Consider the following 23688-nt stretch of genomic DNA (forward strand, 5'->3'; position numbering starts at 1 on the left):
TATGAATCAGTAGAATCCCAAAGGTCAAGCAGTGATAGGTCCTTTAGCGGACATTCCTTTTTAAGCTCATTGGTCCTTAGTTAGGGTCCAATGGGATGTCTAATTTTCAGGGGAGGGAAACACCTTGTGATTGGTTAGAGAGTTCTGGCTGAAGAGAATAAAAGTGCAGGGACAGCATTTGGGGGGAGATGGTAGTAGAGGGACTGAGAACGAGATGCAGAAAAGGGTGTAGGTAAGAGCTGAAGAAGCAGTCACAAGCCAGAGAAGGGCTGAGCGATCCTTATGACAGCAGGCAGCTGTTCAAGAAGAAGCCAGGACATTAAGAGCTGAAATGACCAGAAGGTAAAGCTGAGAAGGTTTGCAGGGAGAAAAAAAGACTCCAGCAGCAGTCTTCAAGGGGAGCCGAGATCAGATTGTCAGTTCATGATTATTTTCTTAGAAAAACAACAATGTTTTGGGTAGAGACATCAATGAAGCCTGTAAATTAACTGGGGTGAACACTTCAGGATTCTTCAAGTTCTGCATACAGTGAGTTAACTGTGGGAGGAGAGCTTAAGAACAACTGGCTATTGGTTTAGATAAGGCAAGTGTATTACTTTATTGTAAAGTAACAGTATCATCTTAAAACAAATATCGCACATGGCGTTATTTTGCATTTTACCACAAATTATATTATATTATTAAGCTTTAATAAATCAACATGCATTCCTTTTACTTTTAAATATAAGTCTCCTGATCTGTTTGTTCCATGACTAAACCCAGTCACTGTATGTATTGGTAAAAGTGGAATGGGGAGAAAATTATTTGTAACTAAATGCCAGCACTGCAGCAGTGATATATAAAATGGATAAGAAAAGGAGGAATTCCGAAATAACAAAGATGCATGTGGCATATACATATAATTTTTAAAAGGTGGGGTTGTGCATCTAGAGATAATGTGAAAGAGCAAGAGCCACCACAATATGGGGCAGAGCAGTGGAATGGTAAAATCTAGAGTCTCCATGAAGTGGTGGAGTTAGTGATGTGGACTCACAGCACCCAAGACATGTTGACCATGGTTCATGTTTATTTCCATGTTTTTCTTGGCTCTCCACAATCAACCAAGCAGACCTTCACAAGTGGGGAGCGTACTGTCACACTTAAAAGCTTGCAAGCTTCTCATAGGCATCTGGTTGATCACTGAGAACAGGCCTTTGGCGTGATCCAGTTGGACTCTTCTTATGTTCCCTCAGGGAATAAAAACAGCAATGAAACCGGCAAAGACAAACCCAAAATGCAGCTATTGGAAAAGCTGCTTGCTTTCCTGTCTGTTTATGCACAGGGGTTCTGCATGGGCAGAAGAGTTGGCAGCTCCATATATTCATTACGGATGCCAGCAAAATTCTCCCAAACTGGGCTTGGAAAAACCCCTCAAAAGAGAGACAAGATTTACAAATTCTCAGATTCTTAATCTGAGCCAGAGAAGAACTCCTTCACATACATACACCTGTTGTTCCCTCCCAACAAACCCTCTTCAATGGTCCCCAGTGCTAAAATAGCATTCATTTACTGGCTAGCAGGGGTGGGAACACAAAGGAAAAAGGCTGCCCCAGTGTGGTGGATGTGTAATCTCCCCAGGGGTTATTCTGCCACTATAGTAGTACTTCAGAAAACCACATCAAACCTTTCCTCCTGGCATGCTACATAATAGCACACCAGGGCAGTGGAAATAAGAGGGAGGGGGACACATCCATCCCCATGATCATCCCCATCATCATCATCATCATCATCATCATCATCATATATTATTTTTACCCCACCCATCTGGCTGAATTTCCCCAGATACCATTTTTCAGGCTTCCTCAACCTCGGCCCTCCAGATCAGTGGCGTAGCGTGGGTTGTCAGCACCCGGGGCAAGGCAAGTAATTTGCGCCCGCTAACCCGTGGATTTGCGCCCCCTAACCCGTGGATTTGCCTAACCCCCAGATGTTGCGCCCGGTGCGGCCGGCCCCCCCTGCACCCCCACGCTATGCCACTTCTCCAGATGTTTTGAGATTACAATTCCCATCATCCCTGATCACTGGTCCTGCTAGCTAGGGATCATGGGAGTTGTAGGGCAAAAATATTTTTGCTGTAACTCGCATCTCCACGGCTAGCCAGTTAAGCAAAAGAATAGCGACAGTGTTTTAGGGAATTTGGTGTTATTTACTGACCCTCAGATTTGTTGGGAACAGATCTAAGATTTTTTAAAAAACAGAAACAAGCACATATAGCCATTCTTCCATTTAAGCTCAACTGAAACCTGATTTTCATGTCCTCCTGCATATCAACCTGATGATTTTGGGTGGTATTCAATCAAGTTTTACTTAAAGTAGACACACTGAAATTAATGCACCTAACTCAGTCATCTCCAATCATTTAAATGGGTCTTCTCTGAGTAAAACTTAGCTGGATGCCACCCTTTGCTTTGAAAAAGATGATACTGAGAAAATTTGATATTTTATTGCAATAATTTACTAGGCAGTTATTTTAAAAATACTGTAAAATTCTTTCATTTCTTTCCAAGCTACAAGTTAATGCAACAAGCTCTTGTAGGTCCAAAACAGTAAAATCTGAATAAGCAGTTTTAAAAGTCCCAACAGACTTGTAACACAGTAAGAGCGATGAATTCCAACCGCTTGAGACACAAACGGAAAAGATTTTGGAACTGAGAATTACATAGCATGGCTCTTCTTTAGTCATGGTGTGCAAAGTTGCCTTTATCCTAAGCAATTAATTACAAGTAATACCCACAGCCATATATTCAAAGTCAAATAGATTTGGAGAGTAATCACCCAATACTGTCAATGCTTATGCAACTCTGTCCAAATTGTCATTAATGAGACTTTCAGGAACATTGAGAGCCAGTGTGGTGTAGTGGTTTAGAGCGGTAGATTTGTAATCTGGGGAACCGGGTTCACTTCCTCGCTCCTCCACATGCAGCTGCTGGGTGACCTTGGGCCAGTCACATTTCTCTGAAGTCTCTCAGCCCCACTCACCTCACAGAGTGTTTGTTGTGGGCGAGGAAGGGGAAGGAGAATGTTAGCCGCTTTGAGACTCCTTCGGATAGTGATAAAGCGGGATATCAAATCCAAACTCTTCTTCTTCTCTTCTTCATTGTGACACTAATAATTTCTGACTGTATTGTTCAAACAAACAATCGGATTTCCCCTCATATAGACTAATTGCAAATACAGCGCACAGTTGTTGTCACAAGCCCCACTGAGGGTTAAGCATGGGCAAATGTGCAACAGACTGCAGCCATTGTACAGTGACCCCAGTCTAGAGGTCTGTATTGTCTCCACTACAAGCATAAAGCTTGCTTGACAATTTATGGGAGACTGTAGTTAGATAATAATACCTTTATTGTCAATGTACAACCTGTGTACAATGAAATTAACCGAGCCTCCCCCCCCAAACACTCAATCTCATTGCACTCTGTGTGCTTGTCGCACAACACACCAACCCCGAAAGTCAGTTGCACTATATTATTTTCCGTTCAGCAGCCTAACAGCTGTGGGCCTCAACTGTAGTTTAAAAAAACACACCTAAAAAAAAATTAGTAATTTTCTTTATGTAAAAAAGCTGTGTCTATTCTTATGGGAAGCCAGAGAACATCTCTGAATTTCTATCACAATACAGTGGTACCTCTGGTTAAGAACTTAATTCATTCCAGAGGTCCGTTCTTAACCTGAAACTGTTCTTAACCTGAGGTACCACTTTAGCTAATGGGGCCTCCCGCTGCTGTGCCGCCGCCACACGATTTCTGTTCTAATCCTGAAGCAAAGTTCTTAACCCGAGGTACTATTTCTGGGTTAGCGGAGTCTGTAACCTGAAGCGTCTGTAACCCGAGGTACCACTGTACTGAGTCAGACCCAAAGACTACCCAAGCTGTCCAGAGTTTCAGACAGGGCTCTTTCCCAGCTATACCTTGAGATAGGGAGGCTGAACAATAAATCTTTTGCATGTAAAGCCTTTGTTCTACCATTAAGCTGCTGCTTTCCTCCCTGAATTCATTTGCAAGGAGCCCGAAAGTGAACACATGTACACGTATAGGGTCAAGGGTATCAGAACACACATCTGTGTGTGCATAGGGTCTTTTCAAATGGAACCTTTGAATGTGCGAAGAGTGGGAGTCAGGAGGAGCAACCCAAATGAGTTTTACATTTCCATTAGTATCCAAACATGGGGGGGGGGCGGGGGGAGAGAGACCACCGTAACCCTTCCTGCAAACCCATGTTGTGCTTTAAACCTGTTTGATAGAAACTGAGCATCAACCCATCAGTTTGGTGAATAATATTCTGAGACTGTAGCAGAGACATCACCTTGCCAACAAAGGTCCATATAGTAAAAGCCATGGTTTTCCCAGTAGTGATGTATGGAAGTGAGAGCTGGACCATAAAGAAGGCTGATCGCCGAAGAATTGATGCTTTTGAATTATGGTGCTGGAGGAGACTCTTGAGAGTCCCATGGACTGCAAGAAGATCAAACCTCTCCATTCTGAAGGAAATCAGCCCTGAGCGCTCACTGGAAGGACAGATCGTGAAGCTGAGGCTCCAATACTTTGGCCACCTCATGAGAAGAGAAGACTCCCTGGAAAAGACCCTGATGTTGGGAAAGATGGAGGGCACAAGGAGAAGGGGACGACAGAGGATGAGATGGTTGGATGGTGTTCTTGAAGCTACTAGCATGAGTTTGATCAAACTGCGGGAGGCAGTGGAGGACAGAAGTGCCTGGCGTGCTCTGGTCCATGGGGTCACGAAGAGTCGGACACGACTAAACGACTAAACAACAACAACAACATTCTGAGACTGTGCAGCTTGTACTGGTAGCATAACCTATAAGTATAAGCAACCATGATCTCTATGTCAGATGTCACCACAAAATGGCCTTTCATCTCCTGTCATAACTTTAATCTTCCAGAAGCCTGCTGTCCATTTGCCACTAACACAAACAGCGGATGGGTCTACAATACCTTCCAAGACAGAATGAACTACCAGTAACTGAGGATTTCCTTCATTTTGGCTGGAGCTACTGGTATCAAGTATGAATATGCATTATGTTTCTGGAGTGATGGGTTTTGCAATATGGAGACTTGACTTTTTAAAGGAAGAGTAAATATCACATTTCCTTAACATTTAACATCATTTGGTAATCATTATTACTGCTCAGGACCTACACCAAGCGTGTAGATCCTCTCTGCTTTGCCAGTAATGTGAAACATTAGCAAAGCATCATGAATACTCACATTTGCCACCCAAAGTGTAACAAAGATTTGTTGGCAACGCAACTTTCACCCCACGTACCACACCAGGGCTTTCCCAACTAGAAGACCACACATTCAAGAAGTAAATTATATAAAGCCAAAACCATCTGGACTAAAGTATCACAGTCAATGAGACTTTAAACCCACAAATCCCACAAAAATTGTAAACACACACACGGAGAATGGATAACAATTTAAGGGGTCCACTAACACCCCTTCCATACTGGTAAAAATGAAGGAGTGCAATACATGAAAAATGGAGAAAGGCCACAAATGCACTCTGATATTTACTCAGATTATTATTTTTGAAGTTTATACAGCCTAATTTTAGTCCCATTTATATGTACCATATGCTCAGGACTATAAATACCCTTTCCCCTGATACACAGCAAGTTCATGGAACCAACAAATCCAAACATTTTATTACCTGTGTGCCAAAGACAATCAGTTCCATTCATACTGCAGAGCTTTTAATCATAAGTTTACATTTTAAACAGAATTGGGCGGACGTCTAACAATGTACATGTTCGGTATAGGCAACAGGCCTTTGGTTATTTAAACCTTACCCTGGTTATCTAAAACAGCTGAGTTTGCAAAAGGCCAGACATGAAACTGGAAATCATTTCCACTGCAAAGTTTTCTGTTATTGATGGGGAAATCAAAAAAGCAGCATTTGAAAGGGCATTTTGCACTTTTGTATCTACTGCAATCCAGGGCTATGTGTATATACAGATGTTAGTTAAAGCGAGCATGCCTTAATGTCATTTACTCATGTAAGAGTGCACTCCTATGGCCACTAGGAGGGCAGCCCCAGGGGACATGGGATAGATGGGATATCTCTATCCGATATCCAGTCTCTGAGAGGGAGACCCTATATTGTACCCCCATTTTCTGCTGCTGCTAAAGCCACTGATGGGCTGGATCAGCCAATGTTAGATATCAATGTTAGCGTCAATACTGGTGGGCCAAAAAGAAAGATTTAGGGGAGGGGACAGAATGGGGAAAGTCCAGGGAGCAGTTTGCTTCCAAGAATTAAACACCGTTCCAATGCTTCAAAGTGCCCCTAAAGCAGGGAGAAGTTTAGCAGGTGTCTAAATCTCTCCCATTATATCACATTGCATGGGAAAACATGCAAAAATGGAGGGGGGGGGAAGGTTAAACTAGGAAATGGGTGCAGGAATGCAAAAGTGTTCATCTGCCCTCCTTTCCACCTTGCTGGCTCAAGCCTGTGAGGGTGCTGGTTATGGGAGCGGAACTGCCTTCAATCTCTCCGTCTATTTAGGACTGCAGTCCAAATAAGGCTTCAGTAGGCTTATAATGTGAAAATACAATGCAGATGGCTTGGAATCATTACAGTCAGCCAATTACATGTGTCTATCACCTTTCTTCCATCATGGAACTCAAGGCTGTGTACAGAAGACTCCCAGACTGTCTCCCTTCAAGATACTGACTAGATCCAGACCTGCTTAGTTTTAAGCAAGGTTGCTGCATTATGTGGCTTTATACCTCAGGACCACATATTAAACACATGTTTACACATTAGACAACATTTACGTATTGAATATCACACAAAAGACTAAAAAGTGTGTGTGTTTTTAATGTCACATGCAAAATGATCAGTCCTCAGAATGACACTGTACTTTCTCAAGGAGAAATTATGGATCAATCCCATACAGGCATAAAGGTAAAGGTAAAGGGACCCCTGACCATTAGGTCCAGTCATGGACAACTCTGGGGTTGCCGCGCTCATCTCACTTTATTTCGGGTCATGTGGCCGGCATGACTAAACCCCTTCTGGTGAACCAGAGCAGCGCACAGAAACGCCGTTTACCTTCCCGCCGGAGCGGTACCTATTTATCTACTTGCACTTTGACTTGCTTTCGAACTGCTAGGACAAACTCATTTCTCAAGTATGGATCCTTATGCAGCCAAAACAGCACTATGCCTGCACGAAAAGGAGGTATCCGTAGGCTTAGGGAACCCTGAAGTTTGCAAGAAGTACCAAAGAAAAGAAACACCACCATTTGGGCAGGAACTAAGGGGACAAACCCCCCAAAATAGACCAATGAGGACTGAGCATGTTCAGTTGCCACACAATGCTGACTGACTGTTGTGGGCGGAGCTAAAAAGGGGCATGGCTGGCTGGCTCCATGAACAGGAGAACCCCACGCTACGTTTTGTTGTAGGTCACACTTGTTAAGACTAGTTCTCATTGAGATGGTAAGCCTGTGTTTTGTCTCTCCCACTTCTGAGTTCATGCAGGGACTCCCTACCACCACCACCAAAAAATCCCCATAGAAACTTAGTTGTCAGTTCTAGCCTAGTCTTCTCCTTGACATGCTAGCTTTTTAAATATTTTCAAATGGATGAGTATGCTATAATGCAAACCATCACCTGCAATCTCAGGTCATAATGCTCAGACGCAGTTTGCCATCTCAGAAAAAGAACTAAATCTTAGGTTTAGAACACATTTGGTATGCTTTCCATCTTAAAAGTATATTCACAGCTTTTCATTTTATAGAGATAAAAATTAATCTTTGCATCTTATCAAGTCGAATGTATTAACATTTTGAATGAATTATCTGGTTCTTGCAACTTGCCTCCCCTTCAAAAAAATATCCCAACAGTATTATTCCTTTTACAAAAACAACCACAAGCCATTCATTCCCTTGTTCATAAATAAATTCATTTCTGTGCACATTGTTTGAATTACCATCTGAAGTTTGTCTTGTTCTTTCTCTAAACCAAGTCTGAGGGAAGGGTGTAAATATATGACTACAAGAATAAAAACACATGATTCCAGTTGGTCACTGCCAACATATAAAAAAATAAGATCAGACAAAAAAAATAATATTATCTGCCAAGTGACGTGTTACTTTGAACCAGCTGTTTCTGTGCTTTGTCACAAATATTCAATCCAGCAGCTACTGGAAGCCCTTCCCTGAACTGTAAGCAATAACAGTGCATTAAGTAAAGAGAACACAAGATACCATTCTTTCTTTGAGAAAAGTGGGAACATATTGGATTTTATAGCAGGAAAGATGGCAAGATGAAAACTACTAACAATATGCAATGAACTAAACATTTAAAAACTGGAATTCCCAATTACAAAGTACTCTTGTCAATATAGACATATGACAGGAAACCTAATTTAGAATGCAATTGTATGCATGTTTAGCCAGAAGGAAGTCTCACTGAAGCTGAATGTGACTTGCTCCAAGATAAAGTGTATATATGATTGCATCCTTAGGGCCCTTCAAAAGAAATCAAGTAGCAATGCATGTTCATGGAATTGCATGCAGTGGGCAATAATGTATAGAACAGGCGACATTTCTTGCAAGCATAGTCACTGGAAGAGTGACATCGCAGCAGAAGAAACTGTTGCCAAGTCTGTGATTGCTGGAATCTATACACTACATTTTCCCAAAGATGGTTGGCACTGCTCAGAAAGCATCTTGTGCTGGGCAGGAATTAGTCACTGGACACAAACTATACTGGCTGGTGCTGATGGGAGCTGAAATTCAGCAACATCAACAGAGCCATTGCTTAACCACTCCTGCTTCATGCTTTGTTTGTAGGTTTCCTGGTGGCATCTGACTATCCATAGTTGCAAAGCAAGATTCTCGACTACATTGACGCTCGGTCTGATTTAGCGGGGCTCTTTGTTCCTGTGATGCAACTGTTTCGGGAATCTCTTGAATGGTGGTGGTTGGGAACATATTGGTTCTTTTAATGTATCTTTTGCTTAAAAATGATATAAAAACAAACACCACCACCCTATTTAGTTCAAAGTTTGGATGGGCTTCAAGTATAACACTTTGAGAAGTTGAGCAGCCGTAAAACCATTAGTAGTATTTTTACAGTTCATCTCAAGCTCACCAAAATTTCTGCAATGGGTACAAATGCTTCTGAAAATATTTCTAAACTGCGCTTATTTAAGTAGAGGTAATATCAACAGTTCTCTAAGTGGGAACTACGTCCATCAAATAGCCATTCCAGAAATGAGCAGGGAATGCCTAAAGATCACTGTTAATATCTACTAGTTTAACTCTATAATAGTGAATGTTTCCAGAAGTGTGCAATATTGTCCGCATTCCCTTGTGATTGCATTAGAAATTCACTGCAACAGATCCATAGCCTTTAATTGATTAGATGCTGTAGAAAACCACTCTTTATTCAAAGCCACATAGGCTCATATTTATATATAAAAGCAGCTTACCTATTAATGTAACTGAGAGCAACATAAGTTGGCTGTTGTAGTTCTTGCTTCTCCAATACACGCGGGTCTGTATCTGTAACAAAATATATATGATTAAGAGGGTTTGATTGAATTAGGATTCAAATCATATGAATAAAAAAGGCATCTGATGCCCAGTTCTTCAAATAATATACAGGACAGATTATTTTTTCATTCTGAAATAACAGACATACTGGAATACCATTTTTTAAAAAAAGATTGATTTTTTATTAGTTCACATCATAATTGGATTAAATCGCAAAAATGGAAAACAAATAGGACATGATATAGAAACAGAGAAAATAGCCATCTGATAATGTACACATACCCAAGTAAATAAACTTAAAACAAGAGTTAAGGAAACAAACTGGTTCTTTATTGAGGTGCAATCGCATCTGTTGAGAATTGCCTTCCATGGATGACATGAAAGAATGCCATTTAGTATATAATGTTTTTTTGGCCAGCTAAATGTTGTGCAAGATTATGGGCACCATAAACTGTTGTGAATTAATTGTGTAAGGCATGTGAAGCAAATGGATAGGCCACCAATGGTGGAATTGCTCCTGAAATACTCTTTATTGTAACCTAGTGTACAGCTGGCTCTTAAAACACGTTATAATAAAATTCTGTTCTAAGAATGCAGAATCCCCCTGGTGTGTCATAAATTTGTACCCAACATTTTTAACTAGGCAGAATCTTTTACCTAAATTTTAAAAGTGGGGGAAATTGTTTAACAATATTATGAACAACTGTTACACTTTAACCACATATTTATTTATTTTTTAAAAAAAGTTATGTGGGGATACAAGCAGAATAACCATTTTGGCCTAGTTCTCCAATCTGTTAAAGTCATCTTGAAACCTGATTTTATCTTCTGAAGTATTAGGTACCCCTCCCAGTTTATATCTGCAAATTTGATGAAAACCCCTTCTATTATTTAATACAAGCCAAAAGATGCTGAATAATACCAGGCCCAGGACAGACCACTGTCACACCCCACTTGTCCAGGATTATTGTTATTGTTATCGTTATTAATTAAATTTGCATACTGCCCTTCATCTGAAGTAGGGTTGCCATATTTCAAAAAGTAAATCCAGACACAAAAGGTTTTTTGGCAAATTTGTTGAGCTAGGTTGCCATACATCCGGATTTTCCCAGACATTGCAGTGATTTGTGTCCAGACACTGTTTCCGACTGTCATATTCCGGCTGTGTCCGGAAAATTCCGCACATATGGCAACCCTATCTGAAGATCACAGGGAGGTTTACAACATACAAATACAGAATGAGTATAGTAAATGCACAACACCCGTCCCCCAAAAACCAATAACTCCATTTCTACAAACACATTAATAAGGCAATCAATTGTTTAATCAGCCAAAAGCCTGGCTAAAGAGAAAGTTTTTGCCAGGCAACTAAATGATATCTAATGAAGGCAGCAAGAGAGCCTCCCTGAGGAGAGCATTCAACAAATGGGGATCCACTGCAGAAAAGGCCAATTTTCTTGTTGCCACCCTCTGAACCTTTTATAAAGGGGAGCACATGAAGTAGGACCTTAGATGATAATTGCAGGGTCTGGGTCTGTTTGTATGGGGAGAAGCGTTCCTTGAGGTGCTGCAATCCTAAGCTGTTTAAGGCTTTATAGGTCAAAACCTGAATTGAGCCTGGAAACTAATTGGCAGCCAGTGCAGTTGGGCCAGGATTGACATCACATGCTCAGAGCACCTTGCCCCAGTGAGCAACCTTGCCACCGAATTCTGCACCACCTGAAGTTTCTGAACCATCCAGTCTAGGGAACCACTCACTAACAGTGCCTCATTCTTGTCTAGATTGAGCTTCAGTTTGTTGGCTCTCATCCAGTCCATTGTAGAGGCAAGACAACAATTCAGCACATCCACTGCCTCACTTGCAGATGTAGAAGAGAAGTAGAGCTGCGTGTCATCTACCGGTACCTATTGCTGACAACATACTCCAGCATACTCCAGGGTGACAAGGGCGAGTACTCTTTGGCTTTGGTCAGTGAACCAGCTACAAATTCACCAAATACAGTGGTACCTCGGGTTACAGACGATTCAGGTTACAGACTCCGCTAACTCGGAAGTAGTACCTCAGGTTAAGAACTTTACCTCAGGATGAGAACAGAAATCACACGGCGGCAGCGGGAGGCCCCATTAGCTAAAGTGGTACCTCAGGTTAAGAACAGTTTCAGGTTAAGAATGGACCTCCAGAACAAATTAAGTTCTTAACCCGAGGTACCACTGTAGTAACATTGTCTAGCCAGGATTTGCCAGGATTACTTTTCTTATGGCCCACTTCTACAAATCACTGCACAAGTAGCACATCTTCTTGAACTGTACAGAAGCATCCTAGTATTAGGTCAATGGCAGATTTCTCCACTCACACTATCACTGCTGCTACCTTGCTTGAAATCATGTAAGGGAAATGTATGTGGAATGTTGTGAACATACGTTAAAGGTGGAGGATGACAAAGTCCTGAAGAATAGTGAAACACTACCAAAACACAAATAAAAGCTTGTGTAATCTAACCGCAGTTAAGGGGTGTTCAGGGTTTTCACTGACAGAAGGGGCAGGGCTACACATCTGCCTCGCTAGCAAAGAGTAGCATTCTGCTTTAGCTGCAGGAGCACATTCTGTTTCAAACACAACAGCTAGGTTGCTGCAAAGATAATTCTGGCCTACCTGAAAACATTAGGAGGGGAAGCCCCTTTAATTAGCAATGCTTTTTCAGTTTGTTGAGGCATTTTATATGTCCATTTTAAAACAAAACAAAACCAAAGCACACACCCCAAGCACCAATTTAGACTGCTCTATTGAGATCAATTACCTATTTCCTGCCAATGCTCCAGTCCTGATTTTTCTCAAGCTCCGTCCTGTCTGTACAGATTATTTTCTGAAGCTATCATTCAGAAATTCAAAGCAAAAATTGTGTGTGCGTGCACAGACACTAAAATACATGCCACTGGCATATTTCTATTTGAAAAGGAGAAACAAAGAGGAAAATTTATTCCCTCCAAAATTGATTTTCCAGTCTGAACAGGGAAATATTGCAATAAAAACCAAACCAGTGTGCTAATCTCCTCCTTTTGCTACATTAAGGCAAAGCAGAATTGAATATTTGAGTGTATGATGCTATACTATACCAAGTCTGACCATTAGTCCTATATTGCTTTCTTTTGACAGACAATGGGTCACAGAGGCTCTGGTTTGCTACCAGTTTGTCATTAGAATGTGGTGACCTAAATAGTAAGCCAGCGCCATTTCATCAATGGAACTATTTGGAAGTAAGCATGCCAGCCAATGGATGGATCTGTCTATGTCTGGACTGGTCTTTTGTACATGTCTGCACATAACTGTCCACAAATTTACTCTATAACATGTTGTGCCAGGTAAATTTCAATAAAATATTTCAAATATCATACGGGCATATCTTTTTTTTCTTTTTAAAAAACACCACCAACAACAGGAAGTTTGTTTTTATGAAGGTTAATACCTGCCTCAAAGACCTTGCAAAGAGGACAGGTTTGTAAATATAACAGTGGAAATTTCAAACTGAAAATTATTCGGAATTACTTTGGGACTCCCCCCCCCCCAGTTTATAGATTGTATAGAATCTGCAACTATCTTGATGTCATGCCTTTGTGGGAGGAGAGATTTCCAACCAAGGTTCAAGCAATGGAGCCGATAACCAACCTTGAGTGAAATGATCACTTTGTTAGTAAACGTTATCAAACCCTTGAAATTGCTTGATGAATTTCCAGATGCACCCAGATTTTGACCGAAAGAAAACACAGCTCCTCTAACATGCACAAACTCAGCTTCTTACATAATCAGTGTACCAGTGTGCCTAGACACAGCTCAACATTATTGGTACCTTGCTTAGCCCTGTTCATCAGAGATAACAAGGCTTTGGGGATTTAAAGGCAAGTGACCTCCATGAAAAATTACCAGCAGTTGCCACTTTAAGAGCTTTTCTTGGCTTCTCTTTTTTCGATATCCTTGCTTACATCCTGCCCACCTCGACCGCCTCCCCAGCAGATGGCTGGCCAGAATGCCTAGTACATGCCTCCTCTTCCCATTACTGCCTGCTTCCCCTCTTTGGGCCCAAATGACCACCTGTGTTCTTTCCCCTGTGGTTGTTCATTCATACCTATCACCCTTTCTCCCCAGCCTCCCTTATCCATGAAATTCCTTTCACTAATTTTTCATCCTCCTCCAGTTATGCTCTTCAGCCAGCTCTGTTCCCAATCTCGATTTCTGTGCGTTGCAATAAGTTATCTCCACAGAGGGAGCAGGCCAGCGATTGGAAGTGCTCTCCAAACAGATACGGGCTAGCTTAGCAAGATAGACCAAAACAGGCATATAAAAATGCCAAGTCGAGGCTTTCAACTTTTCTTTAAGCATTAGCTGGGTAGTAAAATTAACTGAAAGTAGTCTAAACAGTTTCACATGGGATACCCACAGGGACTTAAATGTATCTGCAGATGACAAATGTTTCTTGAAAATCCTTCGCTGTGAAGCTGCTTTTCAACTCTGTTGGTCCTTTGTGGGGTGGGCGAGAGAGGGGGAGGAACAGGCTTAATGCAGCTACCACAGACTAGTGCACGTAAAACAGCTACAGCTGTCATTTATTCTGAACAGATCAGTCGTTCGTCATGTACCAAGCATCACCTTAACCCACTTGCTTCCTGAGTTAGTGTGTGGTACTAATGCCTCATTATTTTATGGCTCCTGTTGCACAATTAAGAACTTTACATTCCGTGTGCTCCCCTTCGCACCACCCCTCAAACAAGGCTTCAATGCTCAACGGCAAACAGAACAGGAACCTACCGCTTTGTACTAGGTAGCTATAAAGATTATGCAGTAAACCAACCAAGAGATCCGTCTGCCAGTGTCCCATAGCACCAGGTTGTTGATTTTTTAAAAAGTTTCCTTTCCCTTTTTAAAAACAAGAGGAACTGAAACTGTTTGTTTATTTGGACTTTTAAGCTTGCACTTCATTGAACATTTAGAAGCGATCACATCTGAGTGACAAACACACATTAATATACTTTTTAAAAAATGTTTTTGCAAATAATCTTGTTATTTCATTCTTTTTGTAAATTGCTTTGAGGTTATTTGTACAATCAGGTGGTATATAATTGGCATAAACAAACAAACAAAAACATCAGCAGATTTTCGGGCTTTGCTGTGCAGCCAAATGAAATGAAATTCCAGAGACCATGCCCTAAAAGGCAAACTACTACTGTTGTTGTTGTTGTTATATTTTTATCTGATTCTCCATCACAAAGGAGCCCAGAGCAGCAAACACGTAAACAATGTATAAATCTTCTAATAATAATGCTAATCATAATCATAATAACAAGGTGGGGAACAGCTACTAAAAACAGGAGCAATTAAATATTGCCCTGAGAAAAGAATGTTCCGGGGAAGTTGATCTACACATTCAAAAGCAGCACATGGCACTGAACTACTGTACCTCAGAATACGAGGGGAGGGCTACATCTCCAAACACTTCCCCTTATTAAACACTCCCTGCATGCAGAAGACTAACATCCAAGGTGTGTGCAATTAGGAATGCGCATGCACACGTCTGTTTCCAGGCATCTGTAGTCCCACGATGGGGATAAGAAACCACGGTAGGGGTGGCTGACACTAGGGTTGAGCGGACAAGTCTATTTCTGGTCCATGCCACTTTTGGCATGTGTCCCCTCACAAGTCTGTATCATTCTACATTAAGATGCACATTTGATTTTGAAACCCGCAAAAAATCCACATTTCAAATGTGTGTTTCTCGGCATTTTTTTGTGTCTAAATATATGCATTTTAAAACGCATTACCCAACTTTTTTGAGCTGAGAACTGTATTGCAAAATTTGGAGCAGTGGGAAATCCAAAGGAGCCACATTCTTGTTAGTCCCGGTGGTGTGAATGAGGGCAGTTCATATTGGAATTCACACAAAGGAAAAAGTTGCTCAAGCATCACTTGTTGGCACACACCTGTGGCTGGATTGCTGCCTTCCAACATGTGAGCCGCAAGTAGGATTATCTGTAGTTTAACCTGGTGGCAAAGATTATTGCAGTCTTTTATGGATAGATTTGGCAGAAAGCAACAATATTGGAAACAGTGCTGCCAGATGAGCGCATCTTTGGGTTTAAATGGCTTGTCTGTGTAGAAAGTAAATACCCAAACTGGAAGTGCACATGAACACATCATTCCTATGATCCTATGAGGCCAAAAAAGTAAGAAAGTATAATTTAAATCAAATTATTCACTAATCACCTTAAACTGAGATGTATATTGAAGTGATTACACAACATGATTCAGAAGTGTCTATGCAAGTAAAATACTGTATGTATGTATCTGCTTGGGGGCAGGGAGGATAACCCGCTACATATTCAGTGTTCCTCACTTTTACAAATAATCTTGTTATTTCATTCTTTTTGTAAATCGCTTTGAGGTTATTTGTACAATCAGGTGGTATATAAATGGCAGAAACAAACAAACACATCAGCAGATTTTCAGGCTTTGTTGCACACCTCTGATTCACCTGCTACTTTGACCACAAAAATGTGGGCAAGCATGCACTCAATGACTTTGCTAGGAGGGGATTCAGCAATACCAGAGCACACAATATCCAGTACAGAGGAAATGCTCATCAACAAAAGTATGTCATAAATACAGAACTGCCTGGCCTTCCGTTTGCAGGAACCGAGAATATCCCATTCTGTGAGTGGAGTAGATATGCGTATGTGTGTGTAGTAGTGGTGACTCAACAACATATTGATTATAGTTGTTTTAATTGCTTATTTCATCAACCAACTAGGTTCAATATTAATTTCATCTACCATCAAAACAATGAAGACATTTTTGCCCACACAAACTGCTTTGTTTATTTACATGTTTTAACTATATGACTAACCCCGTATTTCCTAATCAGAGAACTAACATGCAAGGAAACCAACCAACAGGAAAACGCTACTAATAAGAACCCTGGATATTTCCCTTGTAAAACCACACATCAAATTAGATAATGAAAACAAACAAGCAAAACAAAAGATGAAAAGCAATATTCCCTGTTTAACAATGATTTTTATACTGCTCTGAACTGGAGGAAGCTTATTGAGTCATATTATGGATTTTATGACTGTTTAAGGGCTTTCAATATCAGATTTTTTAAAATTTCAAATAAGAAAACTAATTGCATGACCATCTTGCTCCTCAGATATGAGCAATGCAACAAAAAATGACCTTTGAAGCTCTCTCAGAAACTTCATGTAGGCAATTAAAGTGAAAAATGAGATAGAATATGCATAACTTTTCAGCACTATCTCTTATGTATAAATAACACTGCGTTCAAACAAGGGCAGAGCAGGAAGAAGATCTGACCCAAACATTTATCAGCACAGTTACTTGTTTGCTTGCTTTCGCTTTACATGTGGCAGCATATGATAGACTAAATTGGTCTTTCAAACTTGAAGGCAACTTTCTCTCTCTTTTTTGCCATATTGTATTTGAATGTGCATTCTCAATTTCATGTACCCAGAATTCTTTGTGGGAGAAAGTGGACTTCAAATGTGATTTAGACATACACAGCCAACGCCTTGCAAATAACTTTGTACACCAAAGAAAACACAGATACACATCTTCTATTTAATTGTGTGCAATCTTCTGGAGACATAGAACTGCCACTTATTTTATTATTGATGATCCTCAGTCTAGAAGTACAGGTCCAATATCACATGCAATGATAATTTTCTGCTTATTGTGTTAATTTTTATATGGAAAACATAATTATTGATGCAACCCTAGGCAATAATTAATGGCTACCTTCTGCAGGTAGAACATCAATTAATCAAGTCAGCAGACTAGAGACCTCAACAATTATGGGAAAAAAAATACATCTGAGATGAAAAAACCCCACAAACCCTGAATCTACAGGGACAATTTGAGAAAAAATAAATACAGGTTAAAATGACTCATTTAAGAATCTCTAAAGGTTTGCTCTCACATGTCACCCCTATCAGTTGTTTCTGGCAAGATCAGGTACCCACTCCATGTTTCTGAAACAATTCATTCCATATTAAATGGAGTGCTAAAATCCCCCCATATGCATTTATAAAAGAATAATTCCTTTCCTTTCGTGTTTACTGTGAGACACCTGAAGCATCTTGAGCACCAACAAAATCAAAGAACCGTAGAATTATGGAGTTGGAAGGGACTCAGAGAGCCATCTACTCCAATCCCCTTCAATGCAGGAATCTGACCTAAAGCATCCGTGACAGATGTCTATCCAACCTCTGCTTAGAAACATCCAAGGAAGGCAAGTCCACACTATTTACATTCCATTAATTAAAATGAAAAACACGGGAAACTTTATGCATGGTTTTATGCATGATTTTGGCCATCCATACTAACAGCTCTATAAAGAAGGCTAATACCATGACTGAGCAGAGATTTCATCTGTTGTCTCCTAGCTCGTAGCTTAAAAACTATAACACACCAGGTCTTTAAAGAAATGAAGTAAAAGTTAGGCTTCCTTCAAAACAGGCACAGGGGGCGATGCATGAGAATGAAGTAAAGAATTATTATACATAAAAGGTAAAGGGACCCCTGACCGTTAAGTCCAGTCGTGGACGACTCTGGGGTTGCAGTGCTCATCTCGCTTTACTGGCCGAGGGTCATGTGGCCAACATGACTAAGCCGCTTCTGGCGAACCAGAGCAGCGCACGGAAACACCATTTACCTTCCAGCTGGAGTGGTACCTATTTAATAATAATAATAATAATAATAATAATATCTTTATTGTCATTGCCCCCTTCGGGGACAACGAAATTACTTGACTGCTCCATAAAAACACTAATTAAACAATACAGTATAATACAGCAAGGGAGATTAGATGACTTTCAAAGTCCGGGCTTCCCATTCAGGGCCGAGATCGCTCTGGAGAAGAAACTGTTCTTAAGACGGCTCGTTCTTGTCTTCATCGTCCTGTATCTCCGTCCCGATGGCAAGAGCTCGAAGAGACAGTGACCAGGATGCGATGGATCTTTTACTATGTCCAGTGCCTTCCTATGGCACCTTGTGGCATAAATCTGCCATAAGGCGGAGAGTGGGCAGCCAACAATGCTCTCTGCTGCCTTAACAACCCTGCACAACCCCATCCTGTCCTGGGTAGTACAGCTTCCGAACCACACACATAAGCCATAAGTGAGCACGCTCTCAATGGCACAGTCTACTTGAACTGTGTGCTTTCGAACTGCTAGGTTGGCAGGAGCAGGGACCAAGCAACAGGAGCTCACCCCATCATGGGGATTTGAATCTATCCATGTCTGTCTGCCTGTCTGCCTGCCTGCCTGTCTGTATGCCTCTCTCTCTCTCTCTCTCTCTCTCTCTCTCTCTCTCGGAAACATACACAAGTGCAAAACCTTTCCATGTGAGCTAGAACCCTCATAATGCAATATTCCAGCTCACAGAGGTTTCCCCCAGCAGTTGTCCATCCTGGAGTGTTGATATCAGGCGTAAAGCCAAACAGTGCAGCCTCAGATACATAGTCAGAGCTGTTGCCTCACAGACCCTTACTAAGCATGAAGGCAGGCATTGTTCAGATGAGATGTACTGTATCGCATGAGAACTGAGCATCGTGACTGCATTTCCAGGGAAGCTGCAGGAAATAAAAATATGTGGCCACCAACCCTGCCTGAGGTGCGGCATTACCATAGCAAAACTGTTGGCAGCTGTAAAAAATAAAATAAAAATGAGCAGATAAGCAGTTTAATGGCAACTTTGAACCCCCCCCCCCCACTAACGCTCTTCCTAAAATTTGGAACCATAAGGTCTCCCAGGAGATGTTTCATCTGAATTTTAATTTGGATGATCCTCCAGCGATTGTTTTGGTTTTGTCAATTGGGAGGCGCTTGTCATATACAGAGCTCAATAATGACAGAATCTGGGAAACTCCTGTTTTAGTACAATGGGCCTTAAATGTAAGAACACAGGAAACAGTTGCTAAAAAGAGCTTTTTCTAAAAAGGAAAGCCTGCCCCCTTTATGACTCTAGGCCATGGGTAGGCAAACTAAGGCCCGAGGGCCGGATCTGGTCCAATCGCCTTCTAAATCTGGCCCGCGGATGGTGTGTTTTTACATGAGTAGAATGTGTGCTTTTATTTAAAATGCATCTCTGGGTTATTTGTGGGGCATAGGAATACATTCATCACCCCCCAAAAATATATATAGTCTGGCCTCCCACAAGGTCTGAGGGACAGTGGACCAGCCCCCCACTGAAAAAGTTTTCTGACCCCTGCTCAAGGCTACCAAGTGCCCCCTAAGCAAGAAAAGTGTGTATTTGTTGATTCTCTCCCTCCCCCACATTAGCATTTGCATAGCTAAGGACCTACAGATTAAAGGTAAAGGGACCCCTGACCATTAGGTCCAGTCGTGACCGACTCTGGGGTTGCGACGCTCATCTCGCTTTATTGGCCGAGGGAGCCGGCGTACAGCTTCCGGGTCATGTGGCCAGCATGACAAAGCCACTTCTGGCGAACCAGAGCAGCGCACGGAAACGCCGTTTACCTTCCCACTGGAGCGGTACCTATTTATCTACTTGCACTTTGACGTGCTTTCAAACTGCTAGGTTGACAGGAGCAGGGACTGAGTGACAGGAGCTCACCCCATCGTGGGGATTCGAACCGCCGACCTTCTGACTGGCAAGTCCTAGGCTCTGTGGTTTAACCCACAAATCAAGATTCACTCGAAATCCTTTCTTTTCATCCCATCTGCATAATTCTGCCTACTCACCTACCGCAAAATTAATGCCATACACTTTTAGAGCATATGCTGCAGCCCTGTATTACCTGTATTACAGAGAAAGCTGAGGCTATTCACAATAAAACCTCAGGATAAAGGCATACAGCCACTTCCGCTGGTGCCTAAGAGGGAGACTCAGGGTTTTCCCAGTATGGCTTACAGCTAAACTGGCTCCTGTGTGCTTTCAATCTTGACTGGAAAAGAAAAGGGGCTGGTATACACATTCAGCAGGAGGTAGAAGTCTGAGATGATAAGAGAAGACTGTACCATCTCAATCTGTTTTGGAATTCTCCTGCATACATGCAACATTGCAAGTAAATTATATTGTTTCGGAGAGACAGAGAGGTTCTACCCTAGCCTGTTCCCCGCTTTGCTAATTTTTCTAGGTAAATTTTAAAAATGTGATCCCCACCCTCTCTACCTGCAGTCTGAAATGATGAGCACCATTATACCACCACGCAATCAGCCCACTTAATTTACTATATATATGTAGACCAGGTCAGAGGTGTGGCATTGCCGAGCTGTGACATCAGTGCAATGCATGCATCTTTTGAAAGGAGGTGCATGCAGACAACACCCCAATGCCTTTAAAACTTGGGGAGGGAAGCAGCACCTGCAGTCATTATGCCATTGTAGCCTTTCCCCCCAATGCTAGAAAGAGCTAAACAGAGCTTTTTAAGTTTACTCCTCCAGGTTGACAGTGACTGGGGGATTGAAAAACAGCAGGAAGGGAAGAAACAGGGAATGAGCAAGTGGTATGGCAGGCTCTGCAAAATTATTTACTAATAATTTTACTGCATATGGATCAGTTGTACCATACAAAATGGATAGGTAACCTGTAGCCCTAGGGCGTAATCTTTCTGGGCTCAGGACCCATTCTGTCCCTCTCTGGGGGGGGGGGGGGAGAGAGAGAGAGAGAGAGAGAGAGAGAGAGAGAGAGAAAGGGAACAAAGCAGCTGGCAGAGAAGGGGTTTGGCAGAAAGAGAGACAAAAGAAGGTGGCAAAAAGAGAGTAAGGGCTGTAGCACTGCCCAAAGCCAGTTTAGTATAAATAAAGAACAGTTTTTAAGCTCATTGTTTTCCCACAAGCATCCTTGAATTCAGCTAGTGCTGATACCATACTGACATCTTGTGGTGTGCTTTTTTATAACATAAAAAAGAGAATCTATGCGGAAGATGCCCACATATGCCAAATTCTGCTGTTACTATATTATGAAAGACTGATTTACATTAGTGATTTATAAAGCAAGGAGGACTTAAAAAGACCTGTGCCATGTTTTAGGTTGGAAAAAGTATTATCATGATGCAGATTTCCTGACTTTTGGTTGTGAACAGATAGTTGACATGCTCACTTAGGAAATATATTTGCATTATAGAGCAAAAACAGACACAGGGATAAAGCTTTAGGCATTAAAGCTTAAAGAAGAAATGGGGATTTGCTCTCTCTCTCTCTCTACACCCCCCCACACCCACCCACACCGTGGGCAGTGCTGCAGTCCTCTGTAGGATATGGATGAGAGAACCACTTGCTTAAAGGTTCTACAATGTCAGTTCTGTTTCCTTTTATTGTCTTGTTTGGTATATCATGATAAAGACTGCCCCCCCATCCCTCCTTGAACATCTGAATCATTTGTGCAAATCGAGTTAAGGAGAAGCGCAGCATGCTTATTTCCTTCCTGAATTTCCACTTTCAACTAAAGCAACTGCTTTTGAAGCAAAGAAGTTTGTATTTCACCCAAAGATTCCTGAGCGTATAGCTTTGGGGCAAGACCGTATCAGAAATTATCGCTGAAATCATATGCTCAGGAAGCTTTTAGGTGAAATGCAACTGCTTTGCTTCAAATTGTAAGGCAGTAGCAGTGGTGAAGGAAGGCCCTCTGGCACCCGGTGTGGGGTGTTGAGGGGCAGGGCGAACCGCCCACAGGGTCGGGGCAAATCGCCTGACAGTGCCGCTCGAGTGCCGAATGGAAGGCGCTTGAGCGGTGCCCATACAGACAGCACTTAAGTGGCGCTCATAACAATGGCACGCGCCCTCGGCCGCCCTACAGTGAGTGTAGCCCTTGGCCGGCCGCCATTTTGTCACCCCCCTCAGGGTGACACCCAGGGCAGAATGTCCGCCGCGCCCCCTTCCTGCATCCCTGGGCAGTAGCATTTGTTGGTCTGCACTGTAGCAGCATCCTAAAATGAACTAGAAAGTGTGCTTTTTTTCAATACTATAAAATAACCACTGCACTAGTACACACTGTTATATTCCTGGGTCAAAGCTTGACTAGAACAATGTGTACAATTTTATAGGCCTAAAAGAAACACAAACAAACCCAACCATCAGAGACAAACAGTTTCAAAAGCTTCAAACAACTAAAACCACCACATTGCAGCCAGGACAACTGCCAAGATAACAATTCAAAAACCTTCTTCAAGGCAATTTCTAATTACAGTGCTTTGCAAGAACAGAAGAACTATAGGATGCAGTCATGAGAAAAGGCAGTGATGCAAGTTGTTAGAGATATGTAAGGGCTCGTCCACACTTATGCTTGTCGCACGCCTAGAAAACATGGGAGTTTTCCACTTGTCCTGTGCTTTTGAGGTACAGGTCAGAGCAGTTTTTCACTTGTCCCACAGCTTTGCCCAGGAAAGCTTGCTGCTTCCACTGAATCAGAGCAAACTGTCAATCTGCAGAAAAACCAATTGCAGAAAAACAGCTGGTTTTCCAGGGGGAAAATGGCAGGGCAAGCAAAAGTATGAATGAGCCCTAAGTAGTGGGTGTTATTGCCTTTGATTTCACATCTTTCGGGATGGGCAAAATGAAGGAATTTATACATTACACTCACTTTTGTAGTGTTGCATTCACTAACTAGCTGTCTCAACAATACTTCAAAGTGATCATCATCCCTTTTGTTTTGTTTTTTAGGTAAAACAAAAACTATATTGGGCACATTTCTAAACCACATTCTTTTCTCACTTTAAGAAGAAAGGGGCTATGACCCTGAAGACATTATGAGCATATAAACCATCTGAAATGAATTAGTGCGTTCCATGTTTGTTGTGCTCTATCAGCAGATGTTGTCCGTGAAAAAGTACAGCATGTCATTCGCCAGCAACAATATTGTTATTAATTGTTAAATGGGCCAACACATTTCAGTTTCTCTTTCAATGGAATATATTAATAAAACCAATTATCAGAGTTCAATCACCTCACCTGATAAACAGAGAGACTTTCTTTTGTCATACAGGTTCCATTTAGATATTATGCCAAACAAATGATGACTACAGACCCTCCAAGTGTCCTTATTTTCCAGGGACGTCCCTGATTTAGAGAAGCCATCCCAGTTTCTGATCTGATCC

General features: G+C 41.7%; 1 protein-coding gene across 1 annotated transcript in view; it reads right to left on the bottom strand.

Annotated features, from left to right (window-relative positions):
- JAZF1 (JAZF zinc finger 1) overlaps nt 1–23688 on the bottom strand; it is a 123070-nt gene that overhangs the window by 43939 nt on the left and 55443 nt on the right. Inside the window, exon 2 of the mRNA XM_083468569.1 lies at nt 9505–9577. Coding sequence (XP_083324695.1) covers nt 9505–9577 — 73 coding nt within the window. The remainder of the gene's footprint in view (nt 1–9504; nt 9578–23688) is intronic.

The sequence above is a fragment of the Podarcis liolepis genome, assembly GCF_965112155.1.
Source record: "Podarcis liolepis genome assembly, chromosome: 12".
In the NCBI taxonomy this organism is placed as follows: Eukaryota; Metazoa; Chordata; class Lepidosauria; order Squamata; family Lacertidae; genus Podarcis; species Podarcis liolepis.